The sequence below is a fragment of the Oncorhynchus nerka genome, linkage group LG5 (assembly GCF_034236695.1).
Source record: "Oncorhynchus nerka isolate Pitt River linkage group LG5, Oner_Uvic_2.0, whole genome shotgun sequence".
NCBI classification, from domain to species: domain Eukaryota; kingdom Metazoa; phylum Chordata; class Actinopteri; order Salmoniformes; family Salmonidae; genus Oncorhynchus; species Oncorhynchus nerka.
Window position 1 is genome coordinate 39,993,808 of NC_088400.1, and position 17,922 is coordinate 40,011,729.

General features: G+C 43.8%; 1 protein-coding gene across 8 annotated transcripts in view; it reads left to right on the forward strand.

The window, feature by feature from the left end:
* The window catches only part of LOC115129485 (transcription factor COE3-like), a 96,033-nt gene that overhangs the window by 52,757 nt on the left and 25,354 nt on the right, over window positions 1-17,922 (forward strand). For 5 of the 8 annotated variants that reach the window (XM_029659879.2, XM_029659882.2, XM_029659884.2 and 2 more), the window contains exons 7-10: window positions 8,322-8,403; window positions 8,537-8,654; window positions 10,455-10,588; window positions 10,942-11,068. In XM_029659879.2, coding sequence (XP_029515739.1) covers window positions 8,322-8,403; window positions 8,537-8,654; window positions 10,455-10,588; window positions 10,942-11,068 — 461 coding nt within the window. The remainder of the gene's footprint in view (window positions 1-8,321; window positions 8,404-8,536; window positions 8,655-10,454; window positions 10,589-10,941; window positions 11,069-17,922) is intronic. The other 3 variants (XM_029659881.2, XM_029659883.2, XM_029659887.2) reach the window with 1 other exon arrangement.

Below are 17,922 nucleotides of genomic sequence, written 5' to 3' on the forward strand. Positions count from 1 at the left end.
GGAAAGATAAATATGTTCTTTGCCATGGCAACAAGGCCAAAACACAGCTGAGGAAGGACCAGAGGAAACCTGAGTGCAGCGGAGAAGTGTGTGTGTGTGTGTGTGCGATGGGTGGGTTTAAGTACCAACAGACAGGAGGTTGTGGTGGAACACGTACTGGTTTACTTGGCCAAACAAACTCCATTCTCTCTGTGCTCCAAGCAGTTTCTCACATCCACCCTCAGAATAGAGCCAGCCACACTTGCTGCATGAAATAATGATGGGATGTTCTGTTCATATCTGCGTTCAAGGAATTCTGCATGTGTTTTTTCATATGATAGATCTCACATAAAAAAAAGGGATTTTGTTGAACACACTGTGACATTTTTCACGGTTTCCGCAAGCTGATAACACTTCACTGACACAAAGCTCTCATTAACAACACTGCTTTATTTTAAAGGATCATGTTGACTTCAGCATAATAAATTAAATATAGATATATTCTAGGCAGATATTAACTCTGATCAAATTATTTATCATCTCTCATACAGCAGCAGAGTTGTTGTATCCTTTAGTGGAAATGGCCAGCTGCCAATTTACCAGGTTCAGACAAAGTCATCTCAAAAATGTTCAGCAGTAATGGATTTTATGTCACATCATTTTTAATGTTGAATAATCGGTGTCTGATCAGAGATGAAAGGTGAGGTAAAATCCTGGTGCTGGCTTATATTGCGATCAATTTGATTTGGATATTTAAGGCCATCCGCTTGTCTGATTGAGCCCTCCTCTTGTACTGTGTTGATTTTCCAGGCAGAGAGACGGCCTTCCTTGATACGTCGGAAGTGAAAACAAAACCCTTGTAAAATACATAATGTGTCCGCTCAATATTTTAGAAGGAGCGAATGAATTGTGCATGACACTCTTAGCAGAATAAACTGCTTTTGTATCTCTGGCAAAGTTCGGGGAATAAGGGACCAGAGTCATAATGCGTTGTTAAGACAATAGACAATCGAGCGTGTGTGTGTGTTTATGTATGTTTCAGAGAGGGAGAGAGAGGAGCGAGAGAGAGAGAGAGATCTGTTCCAGGGACTGTTTTAGTGCCTCATCAAATATTTAGTTTGATTGTACATGGTCCTGTAATTGCCATCTTGGCTACTAAATTATTGATGGCATGTAGCAGAACCGAGGAGGATCCTAGTCTTGGAGCGTTGTCAGAAAGACACACACACACATAGACACACATACACACACACACACACACACATAGACACACACACACACACACACACATAGACACACACACATAGACACACATACACACACTGAGCCATATTGTTAACTCCATCCGTTTCATACACTAATTAGCTATACAGGAGCTTCCTCAGAATGTGTCAGTAATTATTTGAAGAGGGCATTTGTTTTCAATACAGTAGAGTAAATATTAGATACTGTAATAAGACTGTGTGGAATATGGTTCCTTCTGATGTTGGTGAAAATGTTCCTTGAATTTAGCAGAACAACAATAACGAGTAGATTAAATCAAATGACAAACCGATTGGGAAACAATTAGCGACAATGCTAATGTCATTTCAGTGTCACTGGGCAAACTGTAGATCTCTGTGTCGAACCTAAGTGTTTGATTAGGAACTTTATCTCAGTTATACTGTGGAGCAATTCAGCAGTGTGTCATCTCTCAGTTGATTTCAGCCTTAGTTTTGAAATTGGAGAAGTCGACCTCAAAGAATCTGAGGCGCTATCTCATTGCCTCCTGGTGCTGCTCATCATAGAGTAAACAGCACCGCCTGGTTCTGTCTTTTCATAGGCATCAAACACGCAAAGCAAATGGTGGGGCAGAATTGGAAACGCGGCAGCTTTTAAAAATACCCCTGCTGAAATATTGATTTCTTATTTTTCTTGCCTAACGTAATAAATGAGAGACTCTGGGAATGGTGTGTGTGTGTGTGTGTGTGTGTGTGTGTATGGAGTCAGGAGGGCCTTGTAATTTGAGCCAGACATAATTGCTTCAGTATAGTGCTGTGGGTGTGGTCCCAGGATGACATCATCTAGAGTGGACCTCAGATCACATCCGCTGTAATGAAAATGATGCTGAAGTCAGATGCTTATTCCCTGCTCAGCCTCATTCAGCTTTAGTTTACATCATATGTAGCTATTATCTCAAGCTTTATTCCTTTGAAACAATGATGTTACACAACCGCTTTCATCAAGCGTTTCAATTTTTAGAGGGCCTGCATAGTGATTTCCTGTGCCCTTGTTCTTTGTTTAATGTGTTTTGCCCCTTCCTGGTCTACTGCCGCTTTGTGCAGCTTCTGTGCCAACGTTATTTGTAATGCTATTGTACTTGGGGCTAACTGTATGCAGCGTCCCAATAGTCACATCTCCTTTCCTTATGTTCACAAGGCCTTATAAGGCCGAAGGTCTTGGAAAATAAAACCGAGATGGAGTAGTACAGATGTAGGATCTTCATTTGATCACACTTTTGTTGCTGAGATTTTTCCTGCACTTGCAACTTGTGGTAAATTTGAGTTTTAAAAAGTTTGTCATTTCCAAATTGTAGACTTTATTTGCCATAATAAAAAATGTATCAACCCCTACAAAAAAATGCCCATTAAATTATAATTCACATAATAATTCATGTTTTCTGCTGTAGCAAACTGGCTCAAATTAAGATCCTACATCTGTAGACCATCCTGTCCTTACACCTATCAGCGATCACAAAGGAAAGGAGACAAGGACACAAAGAGACAAGGAAAGGACGCCTTGAGATGAATGTGGACTCAGCCTAAACTGAGGCAGGTTAGCCCAGCAGGACTATAGCAGCAGTAACTCCTGCCACAGCCACGGTTCCACATTAGAGTCTGGCAGGCTCACACACCCCCTTGTAATTGATTGTAGGGCAGCATAATGAGGTGGTGGCTTACAACAGAGACACTGACTCTCTCATTATCTTTACCTACTTTTTTAAGAGCAGAAGCGAGACGGCGGGAAAAACTGGCTGGAACTAATAACAGAGCCCTGGCTGTAGATGGACATTCATTATTTATGATGTTTTAATAAGTTCTCGATAGGGAGGGAGGAAGGGGTTGAACGGAGAAGGAGAAGTTACTCCCTGGCTTTCCTCCCTTTAGGGATGGATCGAAATTTACAGAATGGTTACTTGGAGGAAAATTGGGGAGGGTCATGCTTTTTCAATTTCAGTCAAGGGGAAGGTTTAGTATTGTTTAAATCTAGTCAAAGGGAGGGTTATGTAATTGGAAATTAAATGTAAATATTTCTCAGTGTTTTAGAATTAGTTTCTTATTAGGCTATATATCAACATGTGCAAGATCCTGCTCCTCATCTACATTTACATTACATTTAAGTCATTTAGCAGACGCTCTTATCCAGAGCGACTTACAAATTGGTGCGTTCACCTTAAGACATCCAGTGGAACAGCCACTTTACAATAGTGCATCTAAATCTTTTAAGGGGGGTGAGAAGGATTACTTTATCCTATCCTAGGTATTCCTGAAAGAGGTGGGGTTTCAGGTGTCTCCGGAAGGTGGTGATTGACTCCGCTGTCCTGGCGTCGTGAGGGAGTTTGTTCCACCATTGGGGGGCCAGAGCAGATCATCTCATCATCTCTGATTCTCCGCTGGGTGCGCAATGTCAAGTGCGCCTATATCCTACAGTTGAAGTCGGAAGTTTACATACACCTTAGCCAAATACATTTAAACTCAGTTTTTCACAATTCCTGACATTTAATCCGAGTAAAAATTCCCTGTTTTAGGTCAGTTAGGATCACCACTTTATTTTAAGAATGTGAAATGTCAGAATAATAGTAGAGAGAATGATTTATTTCAGCTTTTCTTTACTTCATCACATTCCCAGTGGGTCAGAAGTTTACATACACTCAATTAGTATTTGTTATCATTGCCTATAAATTGTTTAACTTGGGTCAAATGTTTTGGCTAGGCTTCCACAAGCTTCCCACAATAAGTTGAGTGAATTTTGGCCCATTCCTCCTGACAGAGCTGGTTTAACTGAGTCAGGTTGGTAGGCCTCCTTGCTCGCACACGCTTTTTCAGTCCTGCCCACAAGTGTTCTATGGGATTGAGGTCAGGGCTTTGTGATGGCCACTCCAATACCTTGACTTTGTTGTCCTTAAGCCATTTTTCCACAACTTTGGAATTATGCTTGTGGTCATTGTCCATTTGGAAGACCCAATTGCGACCAAGCTTTAACTTCCTGACTGATGTCTTGAGTTGTTGCTTCAATATATCGGCATAATTTTCTTTCCTCATGATGCCATATATTTTGTGAAGTACACCAGTCCCTCCTGCAGAAAAGCACCCCCACAACATTGATGCTGCCAGCCCCATGCTTCACGGTTGGGGTAGTGTTCTTCGGCTTGCAAGCCTCCCTCTTTTTCCTCCAAACATAACAATGGTCATTATGGCCAAACAGTTCTATTGTTGTTTCATCAGACCAGAGGACATTTCTCCAAAAAGTATGATCTTTGTCCCCAGGTGCAGTTGCAAACCGTAGTCTGGCTTTTTTATGGTGGTTTTAGAGCAGTGGCTTCTTCCTTGCTGAGCGGCCTTTCAGGTTATGTTGATATAGGACTCGTTTAACTGTGGATACAGATACTTTTGTACCTCTTTCCTGCAGCATCTTCACAAGGTCGTTTGCTGTTGTTTTGGGATTGATTTGCACTTTTCACACCAAAGTACGTTCATCTCTAGGAGACAGAACGTGTCTCCTTCCTGATTGGTATGACGGCTGCGTGGTCCCATGGTGGTCATACTTGCGTACTATTGTTTGTACAGATGAACCTGGTACCTTCAGGTATTTGGAAATTGCTCCCAAGAATGAACCAGACTTGTGGAGGTTAAAAAGGGGGTCTTGGCTGATTTATTTATATTTTCACATGATGTCAAGCAAAGAGGCACTTAGTTTGAAGGTAGGCCTTGAAATACATACACAGGTACACCTCCAATTGACTCAAATAATGTCAATTAGCCTATCAGAAGCTTCTAAAGCCATGGCAGTTTCCAAGCTGTTTAAATGCACAGTCAACTCAGTGTATGTAAACTTCTGACCTACTGGAATTGTAATACTGTGAATTGTAAGTGAAATAATCTGCCTGTAAACAATTGTTGGAAAAATTACTTGTGTCATGCACAAAGTAGATGTCCTAATCGACTTGCCAAAACAATAGTTCGAGAAATTTGTGGAGTGGTTGAAAAACAAGTTTTAATGACTTCAAACTTAAGTGTATGTAAACTACCCGACTTCAACTGTAGGTAGGGGCATAAGTGACTAGGCAATCAGGATAGATAATAAACAGAGTAGCAGCAGCGTATGTGAAAGTGTGTCTGTGTGAGTGTGTATGGCATCAATATGTTTGTGTTTGTGGTATGTATGAGTTTGTGGGTAGAGTCCAGTGAGTGTGCATACAGCCCGTGCAAAAAAAATCAATAAGTGGGTCAATGAAAATAGTCAGGGTAGCCATTTGATTAGCTGTCTCATGGCTTGGGGGTAGAAGCTGTTCGGGAGCTTTTTGGTCCCAGACTTGGCGTTCCGGTAGAGGGTCTACTGGTTCAGGGAGAGGTTGAAAATGTCTGTAAAGAGACACTTGCCAGCTGGTCAGCGCATGTTCTGAGTACTTGTCCTGGTGATCCGTCTGGCCCTGCAGCCATGTGAATATTAACCTGTTTAAAGGTCTTACTCACATTGGCTACGGAGAGCGTGTTCACACAGTCGTTCTGAACAGCTGGTGCTCTCATGCATGCTTCAGTGTTGCTTGCCTCAAAGCGAGCATAGAAGGTATTCAGCTCGTTTGGTAGGCTCGCGTCACTGGACAGCTAGCGGCTTGTTTTCCCTTTGTAATCCATGATCGTTTGCAAGCCTTGCCACATCAACGAGCGTCAGAGCCAGTGTAGTAGCATTTTATTTTGGTCCTGTATTCACTCTTTGTCTGTTTGATGGTTCGTCGGAGGTCATAGCGAGATTTCTTGTAAGCGTCCGAATTAGTGTCCCGCTCCTTGAAAGCGGCAGCTCTAGCCTTTAGCTCAATGCGGATGTTGCCTGTAATCCATGGCTTCTGTTATAGCATAGTATAACATACTATGGAATATCTGAACTTAAATATATGGTAAAACATTGTAAAAAAAAAAAAAATTTGATGGGCCCCAGTGCTGAGCGGTGCAGCTGCCAAAAGCCTGAGAGTCATTTTCTCCCACTAACTCTAGTCTCTCCTGATGTGATAATGATGTTTCACCATCATATGTCTCGTATAAAATTCTCTGCCAATTTGGAAGCTACAACAAAGTAGTCGCTGCAAGTTTCAAGCATGACACTGGTTTCAAAAGGCTTTTCAGTGCTCATACTCTTAAAATAGGCCAATGGAACAGGTGTATAGTCATTCTATTTCTGATATAATGAAAACCCTGGTGGTTTATAAACAAGGGATTGAAATGGCTCCAAATGTACAGAAATATATCTCATACATTCAATCTAAGTGAAGTTACCTGTTGAGTTTTCTGATGGGATCGGGTAACCTTTTCAAGTGACCAAATCATTGTGCAGCTGTGAAGTAATACAGTTTACAGCACAAGTCTGGCCTGAAAACGAACCCCTTTTCTCTCGCTCCCATTTCTCAAAGTTGAGATCAACATTCAACCTCCGTCCTGTCATCTTCTACAAGCAGCTACTTCCCCCTTTGCTTCCGAGCTGCTATCAGAACCATTCCAAAGGGAACCAGGCTTTGATCTGGTGCCTCTTTTCCATGAAGAGACCTGGAATCGTACATTCCTTGTCAACTCCTGCCCAGTGGCAGATGGAGGATCCGGGGCCGCCGAGACAACATCACATGCTCCCCCCTCCACAGACCTCACCCTCATCACTCTATTCCTATTTTTGTGTTTTATTTTTTTTGTCTGTTTTCTTGTCGTTTTGGAAAGCTGTGGTGAATCTTAACTCTGAACTGGCTCTACCCAGGGTTTCTAGGAGGGTATGTCCCAGATTCTCATTTTTTTTTGTGTGTTGCAAGTTGGTGTGCTTGCTTGGCTGAGCTCTGCTCTGGTTCAACGCCATTGGAAAAAGAGTGTAGCTGTAATATCGGCGTGGCTGGTTGGCTTACCAGGCCCTTGTCTCCAGCTGCGTTTTAATTCAATCCCTATTGATCTATATCTCTCCTCCCAAGGACTCTGATATCATATGAATTGGGCTTGGGGATGGGTTCCCCATGTTATTGTATTCCATTGCCATAAAGGGCATTAGTAGCCTACAGTGCACCCCAGATCCAGTTTCAGTCAATACCGGCTAAATAGAGTAGCAATTTCTTTCTTGTTCAATGTGTCATTACAAAATGGGCATATTTATTTACGCAACAGGGCTCTTTTGAATTCACACTCCCCCTCTCTCTTTCTATGCTTATCACTGTACGGCCACTCGAGGCGGTTTAGATATATATTTTGATTGAGCAATGAGAAAATCGCTTCGCTCACCACTGTGTGTTTTAAATATATTGTTACTGTCTTGTTAGGGAGAAATCGATGCTCTCTTCAGAAAGCGACCATTTATATCTCTCTGAAAGGGCTGCTCTCCGCGACAGGAGACTCCCAGCATCCTTTGCAACGGGGAAAAAATGGGTGGCTGCATTGGACGAGGTTATCCCTTGGTTAATGTGACATGGCTGTCTGTGACCTTGCCGGTTGTTAACTGCCCGGATTATTATTGTGATAATGTGGCAATTAAAAAGAAAGCGCTCCATCAAAATAGGGGGCTTCTGGTCCAGAAGATGGATGTGCGGAGTTTACATGGCAGTGGGAAATGCATTAAGACGGCAATCCATTTTTACTGTATGGCTGGGAATCTTTGCTCCAACGGCTGGGTTATTACGGCCCATCCTCGTTGATATCCATTCCCAATCAATACCCCTCTGTTGCCGTAAAAACAGTCAATTAACACAAAGAAAGGATTGGACATAAAGAAGGTCAAATCAAAAGCCAACCCTAATGAGACACCATGAGTCAGGAGGGAGAAGGAGTGTCATTTTGTGTTTATTTGAGAGAGAAAAAAATGAAGAAAATGATTGCTTCAAAATAATTCAAATAATTCTAGATTTTATTCAAGTGTTTTGAAATGTTTACTGAGCGAGATGTCCATAGTTTGATGGTTGCATTTGATTGTGTTAACTATTTTTCTCCCAGCATGCATCACATTGAAAATTGAATCAACATTCAAATGTGATGAACTGTTTTCAGTGTTTGATTAAAACCTCTTGATGAAACAGAGTTCTAATGTAGTATGTATGTTTTTTCTTTCTTTTGTGTTTACAGATTCTTCCTGAAGTTCTTCCTCAAGTGCAATCAGAATTGTTTGAAAAATGCAGGGAACCCACGAGACATGAGAAGGTTTCAGGTAAGGCCATATTTATTGTTAAACCTGCCACTATAGTTCCACACAACATACATTTTCTCATTCGGCTCACAATGCAGGTACACGAATTGAAAACACAGTATATCGTTAAGGTTCTCTGTTTATCTCATCACAGGTGGTGGTCTCCACTACGGTGAACGTGGATGGCCATGTCCTTGCTGTCTCCGACAACATGTTTGTCCACAACAACTCCAAACATGGCAGGAGGGCCCGACGCCTGGACCCCTCTGAAGGTACAACTGCCTCACACTTACAGACAACATGACACTTTCTCTAAAACCTCAATGCATCTTGGTGTCTTTGGCCACCTGTGTGCCAGTGTCTAAAAACTTTGGCTGTGGTGAAAATGATGGTGCGCCATTTTATTTTGCCCCACTGAACAACTGACTTTTAATTACATCATCCTCTTTATTGGACTAAATGAAACCATATCCTTATGTCGGGAAAAAGATGATGACATCCTCTTTGAATTGGGAACCTTTTTATGACCAAAGCCCTAAAAAAAAACCACCCCAGAATCACACTGTAAAATCTACCTCGCCGCGCCGTTTGCGGTTATGACGTAACATGGTGCCATATTGTGAGAAAGAATAGTACTCTTGTTCTTACCGGCAATATTAAAACATTGTCCCCTACCTGCCTAGCGACCACGCGGCCTAGCACCTGGCTAGGCACAGGGAAACCGCTTAAACTTATCGCTTTGACCTAACTTCTTACAAGTTTCTGAGTTGACAAATGACAAGAGCATTGGGACACACTGGATAAACAGTACTTAGGCATTCATAGGAACACTGGGAGAGAGAGAGTCACATGGGTGGTCGCCACTGACGGCAACAGAGCAGAGCAGTACGGTGCCATTGTGTGACTGGAGTCAGAGCGCCATTGTCTCCCTATGCAGACTCGAGAAGGCTATCACTGAAGTCAAGGCTCCACTGAGGGAGTCTCACCGTCTTTCATCTCAGACAGATTGGGATGTTTTCAGAGGCGATAAAGCCAACATCTGCTCCTGTCTTTGTTCCATCCCCCCTAAGCCCCCCCGATAAATGTACAAAGTTTCCACAGTCTGTTTCACAACATTGTGTTTTATTCATTTGTGAGAGTTTGACTGTGTGTTTACGGCTGTGACAGGGGGGGGGAATTAATAGCGATGACAGTAGGCTACCGAGGAAAAGCCCCTTCTCCAACAACACCCTCAAAAAGAAAACTCCTGTTAAACGGTGTGAGAGACTCTGTCAAACAGTATCCCATTGGTTGAAGCACATTGCGCTCATTTATAATCTGCTGGCTTCAATTGTCATTCGAGCCTTAAAAGTCTGCTTCCCATGCCTCCTCTTTCGGGATCATCTTTACATTTGAGAAGGCTACACTGTTCCACCACTCCCAGGGCACAGTTAGAATGACTACCTTTACACCATGAACCAGTAGGCCTATGCTATTCAACTCAGCCTAATATCAATTGGATCGGTATCGGTCTCTGACAGACACGCGATCTGCTTGCAGACTGTGTGGCAAATGTATCCCACCTCCACCGCAAGCCACAGTCATTATTTTGATCACTTGCCTCTTTCCCCTTTTTTTTGCAGTGCAGTGGCTGTTTTGGCCAGATATCCTGTAGACAGGACCGGTTAGTCAGCCTGTCTGTCTCCGTTCTGTTGTGCCTACACACAGTCTGGCCAGGCAGGAGACACTGTAATGTTTCTGTTGAGCTTATTGATCCTCCGCCATCAAACAAAAATGAAATCATAACACTGCATTTTTGATGACTGAGCTAATTGACATCGCAGACGGCAGGACCGTATGCAATTAGACATCTGTTTGGGGGGAAAAAACACATCAATTGTATGTCATTTGTCAATGCTACCCTTGCATTGTATTAGTCATATTGCAACCCGGACAGTGACTTAACATTCCTCGGAGCATATAACACATTTGTGGCCCAAAAAGTGTAACCACTCCGTTCGTCAAGTTGGGGGATTTTAAACGGTCCTGGTAAGTAGAAGTCATACCCGTTCCCGCTGTCTGTGTTTCCGAAGCAGCTACGCCTTGCATCAAAGCCATCAGCCCGAGTGAGGGGTGGACGACCGGGGGAGCCACTGTCATCATCATCGGAGACAACTTCTTTGACGGACTGCAGGTGGTCTTCGGTACGATGCTGGTCTGGAGTGAGGTGGGTCCAGCTACACACACGCACACAGAGTCTCCATGCCACAGAGTCTCTATCTGGAAATCTTTACACATAGTTCATGACAGTGTGTATTCGGTTGGGTTTACTGTGCTCCGTCGTTTGGCCATATGTACTGACTGAACTGGAAGTTGCTCCAGATATTATTGTCTTCTAAATTACTTTTAAAATGATCAAATTTGAATTTGCTAGACAGAGTTGTGGATGATGCTGTAGATGCACCTTTGAGATCAAACTAAGACTTAAGTGCGTCTATTGTATAGTAAGAAATGACCATACCTCCCACAGTGCACTCTGCTCTTAGCGTTTAAACGAGTGTGCGTGTTGATGTGTTCCAGCTAATCACGCCCCACGCCATCCGGGTCCAGACGCCCCCTCGCCACATCCCAGGGGTCGTGGAGGTCACGCTCTCTTACAAATCCAAGCAGTTCTGCAAAGGGGCACCAGGACGCTTTGTCTACACCGGTAAGATCACCGTTCCTTCCTTTTTTAAAATCTGTTTTACCCTCTCTCTATATCTCTCTGCTTCCTCCTCTCCTCCCCTTTAAATCCCTTTGGTATCACTTCATCTGAAGGTCTGTTTTACCCTCTCTCTATATCTCTCTGCTTCCTCCTCTCCTCCCCTTTAAATCCCTTTGGTATCACTTCATCTGAAGGTCTGTTTTACCCTCTCTCTATATCTCTCTGCTTCCTCCTCTCCTCTCCTTTAAATCACTTTGGTAGCACTTCATCTGAAGGTCTGTTTTACCCTCTCTCTATATCTCTCTGCTTCCTCCTCTCCTCTCCTTTAAATCCCTTTGGTATCACTTCATCTGAAGGTCTGTTTTACCCTCTCTCTATATCTCTCTGCTTCCTCCTCTCCTCTCCTTTAAATCACTTTGGTAGCACTTCATCTGAAGGTCTGTTTTACTCTCTCTCTATATCTCTCTGCTTCCTCCTCTCCTCTCCTTTAAATCCCTTTGGTATCACTTCATCTGAAGGTCTGTTTTTATTAACGTTAGTACATAGGTTAACCATTATATTGAGTTTTAAAAAAATGGGCATTGGGACTGTCACCACATCTTCCTATAGGGTTTATTGTTCTCCATGCTATATATTATCATACATATAGTGGTGGCGACATTCCCCGTACTCCTCTGTCCTTTCAAGGTGGTAAACATTTCCCCTTGTGCAAGGGCATTGAGTCCTACCCGTCTTTTTTGCCGGAGCTTTTCCCCAGGTTATCCTTCAAGCCTTTGTCTGATGTCCAGACTGTTATGCCGGGCGTGACTGCCGCCAGAATGGAGTATCGCTCCCTTAAATCAGCGCTTTACTATTCCCGATTATTCCATCGGAATATCCAGATGCCATTCAAAGTAGCAGAAAGGTCAGATGGATGGCTGTTTAGTGTGATAAGGAAATGTCACTGTGTTGCCCGATGAAAGAGGGGACTGTGTTAAGGCTTTCTGTTAAGCACAGGTTTATCGCTGCGGCCTTCTCCCCTCTGTTCAAAGCACCGCTTAGTTCCCATGCAAGTGTGAGCGAAGCAAATAGACAACTTCACAATGGGCCGTCCAACCCATCTTACGGTTCCTTTTGCAATGCTAATACCTGATTCCGTTTGACGATATGACTGACAACTGCTCGGTGTTATTGCTTTTATGGACGGGTGTGGTGAATCGAGACCTCCTGTTACCTCGTCCTGTACGTCTATTAGGCCGAGGGACGGACGGGTTCTGCCGAGAACCCGTGTTGTGGATCCCTGGAAGGAGTTGTAATACTTTACGTGGTCACCGAAGTACTCAAATGTGGTGAGCGTTTTATGATTTGAAGTCGATAAAAATGATGAAACAAAAACTATTTGACTTGATCGATAGCGAATCGACAAGGCTGTGTTTCGCTGGTGACTCCATTCCTAACACAGACAGGTGCCTGCACCATAATATTGTAAAAAAAATTTTTTTAAAAAAGTCTCATTAGTCTCTAGTTCTTCTCTCCAGATTGAGACCCATATTGTGCACACATCAACATTTAATCTGATTTACACATACATATTTCAAGATTGTCTGCGTTCATTTCTGGAGCGTGTTTATTGTGCCAGGAGTGTCTTCTTCATGAATGCAAAATGAGGCAAGCTTTTAAATACTAAATCGGCAAGCTTGTGTATAATTGAACAGGAAAGAGAATGCATCCAGGCTCAATGATGTCATTTCCTCTGGGGAACTTCCAGATGCCCAAGTGAGCTCGTCTTTCAGTGCGTCCCCTCCACAAAAACATAGCCCTCTCCTATCAAACAGCGGTTGAGTAGCGTAGCAAATCAGCTGAGTTGTAGAGATGACACACCAAAAGTTTGAACTAATGGTAACACCTTATTTTGTTTGATATCATGCCAAAGAAAGAGGGAGCGATCCACACGTTGTGTTATGACAGAGGTACACACGGGTCTAAATGTTTTATTCCTTTAAACTCAGCCGAGGGAGACAAAAGAGACCTAGATAAGTTCTCCTCTTTCTCTCTCTTCCCTCTGTAGCGGAGAACGGTGTCTCCGGGCTTTGATCCTAGGCATTACAACTGTTGCCATGGGCTAGAATGGCAATACAATGAACCTGAGCGAATTGCGCTCCTCGGGGCACTCCACTGTTACCTGACACTTTCTATGTGACTGCAGCTTATCTACCCTACAGAGACATGCAGGACTATGTTGACTCTGTCACTGCCTTAATATGTCTGGGTCCACATTGACTTATGAGACAGTGAGAGATTGGTCTCCTTGATATTGGAACTAAAGAGTTGGGTCTAGTGTCTAGACAGATATTAGAGGTGCTGGTTTCTCCTATAACCAAACAGACAGACAGACAGACCAGTGGCTTCTTGGATTGTTTGCCCTCCAGTCAGAATCATTCATTTGAGCCTTCTCTTGTGCAGTACTTGAAATCCATATCTCACACACATGATATCCAAATAGAAATGTGATGGTTTCTCTCCCACACACTTCTCTCTCTCCTTTTTATTCATGCAGTTTCCTCTTATTGCCAACTGCACATCTCCATCTTCCCCTCTCTCTCCATCTCCCCTCCTTTACCCTTCTCTTTCCCTAGCCTCCCTCTCCCTCTCTGCCCCCTCTCTTCTCCCCGCCCTCCCTCCCCCGGACTTCCAGACTCTCTCAGGGGTTGTATATCCCCAGGTGCGGCTCGAGGAGGGGAGGGTGAAATTAATGAGGGGAGCCTGGAGGTATTGACTTTCCTGGGAAAACACAGCTCTCTAAAAATCAGTGGCCAAGTACTGCAATAACTCAGCACCCATCGATTCCCCTTCCCCATAGGCCACATTGATCTATGCATTACAAGCACTGAGGCTGGCAGCATGGATCCACCACCACCCTGCCTTAACACCACCCCACTAAATACTGGAATGATGATACTGCTACTATTACTACCACTGCTGTTACTGGACCACCATTACTACTGCTAACACTACTACCACTACCATTACTACTACTACTACTTTCTAGTACTACTACTACTATCTAGTACTACTACCACTACTCGTGGAAATGGTACTATTTTTAATAGTGTTGTTACTAATTCCTCTGCCATCACGGATGATAATATTCATAGGAAGTGAATGCCGTCCTTCGTGGATGGCAGTGTAGTGTACAACACACGCGCTGTGCCGGATCCATTTCATGGTGTGATGCATGGTTTGAGTCTGTGACTACTATTTCACTAGCCTGGGGGGGGCAGCAGCCTCAGGGGGTTCTCGTGGCAAGCCTCATCTTGTCCAAATCCCCCCCAAACAACAAAACACATCTGTCTAGAGGGAGAGGACGTGTGACCCAGAGGTTGGGTGTTAGAGTGAAGGGGTGTGAGAAGCCAGTCCAAGCTACATGGCCTTTTATTTGGGTTAATCTGACGTGTGGCAATCCAGTGCTGGTTCGGATGAGGTCATTCGGAAAGAAGAATTTAGCCAATGGCAGAGACGGCTAGCAGGAGCTGCTGTTGGGACCTGGTTGTTGTGTGGCGTGAAAGGAGGCCTGGCACCCTGGCGGCCACTACCTCCCAGGCTAAACCCTTAAGAGGTTTTCAGCATGGGCAGTCGCTGTTTTCTCTCAGGGCATATTGCCTTGGAGTTGGGCAGGGCCAGTGTTCCTATCACAGCGAGGAGAAAAACAATGGTCCACTCTGTACTGTACCTTACTGCTCTCACACACACACACACACACACACACAGAGGGGCTGGCCACATGGAACATATTAGCAAAATGTTCCATACGGTATGCTGAAGGTCTTGTGAACATGTAACAAAGGAGCGAGAGTTATACCTCGGCTTCCCCGTAGTGTCGAATTTGAGCCTCTGTAAAAGATTCGACTTACTCGACGTGGTGTGTTGGTCCTTCCCAGCCCTGTCGGTGATCTCTTTCTGTAGCACTGTACGCTGACTAATTGACTACTGCACTTTTATTGTTTAAATACTCTCACTGTAACACATGGAGGTAATTATGCGCACGTATGCTGTGGTATCAACTTGCGTGCAGCATAGGAAGAAAAATGAACACTTTTACACAATCATGTGTTTTAATTGTTTTCCATATTTCCATATTTGTTACACAGTAGATTTCCCCATGATTGAGCATACATACCCCCCCCGTACCTACAGTATTGCACTGAACCACTGTTGGATCAAACATTTAGTTTCTTCACGTAGACACAGAAGAACATCACATCGATGGTTGTCCTCTAGAGCACGGAGAGAAGTGGAGGTGACAGCAACCCAAACCACTCCCTTCTGTTGCCTCTCTCGTCTCCTGTGAGAGCTGAGAATGACGCAACCCCTGCGATTAGAGTGTGCATCCGCTTCAGCGGCGAGATATGTTAATCAGCTAGTGAATAATTACCTCCTTGGTGCCTTGATTAGACTGGAGTGACAAGGCTGGGAAAGTGTGTGGCTCAACGAAATACCCTCCTCACACACACCTGAGAAGTTATTCTTTTTGAGTCACAGCCTACAATGGCCCCCCACAGAAACGCTTATTATCTGACATTAGTTCTGATAGTCCCCCTCCTTGAAGACGAGGAGATCTCTGTCTTTGATATATGAAATGTGGCATGTCTCTGTGGAAGAGAGGGGAATTGCTTCAGTGGAGAACACTGTTCTGTCTAATAAAAGACCGGTAACTTCCGGGGAATCTAGAGTAAGTGTAGTTTCATCACTTGTAGCATTAAATGGATGTGATAAGTGCTCATTGACTTGGGGCTGAATCCAGACACGAGTGTAGGATTTACAGAGACATAGGGAGACAAAATGCGCTAAACTGATAGGCCTCCTTCATTGAAAATACAGTTCAGTATTTAGAACCCTTCCCTTTTTCCACATTTTGTTTTATTCTTAAATTGATTAAAAAATCATTTTCCTCATCAATCTACACACAATACCCCATAATGACATAACAAAAACAGGTTTTTAGAAATGTTTTCACATTTATTAAATACCTGATATACATAAGTATTCAGACCCTTTGCTATGAGACTCGAAATTGAGGTGCAGGCGCATCCAGGTGCAGGTGCTTCCTGTTTCCATTGATCATCCATGAGATGTTTCTACAACTTGATTGGAGTCCATCTGTGGTAAATTCAATTGATTGGACATTATTTGGATATGCACACATCTGTCTATATAAGGTCCCACAATTGACAGTGCATGTTTGAGCAAAAAACAAGCCGTGATCAAGCCAAGAAGTGTCTGTAGACCTGCGAGACAGGGACTGTGTCAAGGAACAGATCTGGGGAAGGGTACCAAAAAACTTCTGCAGCATTGAAGGTCCCCAGAAACACAGTGGCCTCCATCATTCTTAAATGGAAGAAGTTTTGAACCACCAACATTCTTCCTAGAGCTGGCCAGTCAAACTGCGCAATAGTGGGAGAAGGGCCTTGGTCAGGGAGGTGACCAAGAACCCGATGGTCACTCTGACAGAGCTCCAGAGTACCTCTGTGGAGATGGGGGAACCTTCCAGAAGGACAACCATCTCTGCCGCACTCCACCAATCAGGCCTTTATGGTAGAGGGGCCAGACGGAAGCCACTCCTAAGTAAAAGGCACATGACAGCACATGACAGTTTGCCGAAAGGCACCTCTAGGACTCTCAGACCAGAGAAACAAGATTCTCTGGTCTGATGAAACCGAAGGTGCATCAACAAAATACTAGGGTCTAAATAGTTATGTAAATTTCAATTTTTTATTTGTAATAAATTAGCAAACATTTCTAAAAAAACAGTTTATGCTTTGTCGTTATGGGATATTGTGTATAGATTGATAAGAAAAAACAATTTAATCCACAAAATGTGGAAAAAAGTCAAGGGGTCTGAATACTTTCCGAATGTACTGTACCCATTAAAAGATTCCCTCTTTCCTCTGAAGGTCAGGTGTGGTCTTCGTTTTTCTCTCGCTTCAAAGCTATGTGGTCTAGTGTGGTGTCAGACAGGGGTCACTGGAGGTCATAGGAGTCATATAGACTACATCAGTCAGGCTAATTGTTACCATATCGCCAAAGTGTTTTAGTCTTAATTAGAAGTGTGTGTTTGGTGAGGGAAGAAGCCCTTTCATCTTCCCTGGTGGCTCTCCACTTTAAAGAGGCCATATCTGTCTGGGGCCAGTCTGTCTGTCTGTCTGTCAATCACAGTTTAAAGTTCATGAAATTTCTATGAGCATCGATCGCAAGGGGGCCCGGATGATTGATCAAGCCTCTTGCTTTGAATTTCTCTTCTCTATGCTCTCACTGTGATGGGATGTGTGTGTTGTGTGTGTGTGTGTGGGCGGGGGGGGGATGTGTGTATGGTTACCCGTAGGTCTATGTATTGAGTTTGTACATTGTGTTATATATACAGTGCAGAATATAATGCTGATGGAAAGCAACTGTTTTTACACAGACAACAGCGTACCGCAGTCCAAGTCAGAGTTTGGTTTTGCGTGTCCCAGTGTGTTGCTATGTCATCTTACTCTGAATGAGGGACAAATGAAAGAGCGAGAGACAGAGGGGGGGATGAAAGGAGTAAATCAATAGCATAGTGCACGTGTGTAACAGTAACAGGGCGGCTTTAGATGCTGGTCGCCCGGTCGGTGCTCCACAACCCCCAGCCGACGACACACAGCCGAACTTGACCGACTCAGATCAGGCTCACACTGTTGGTGCGTCCGACGATTTCTTCCCTCAGAAGAGAGGGAGGAAATGATCTGATACACACATCTGTAGGCGACAGGGGGCAAACGCAGCGATGACCTGCATCAATCATAACATGAATAGAGATGATAGGAATGGAAAATTGGAGCCCATGTTGCTCAAGCAAC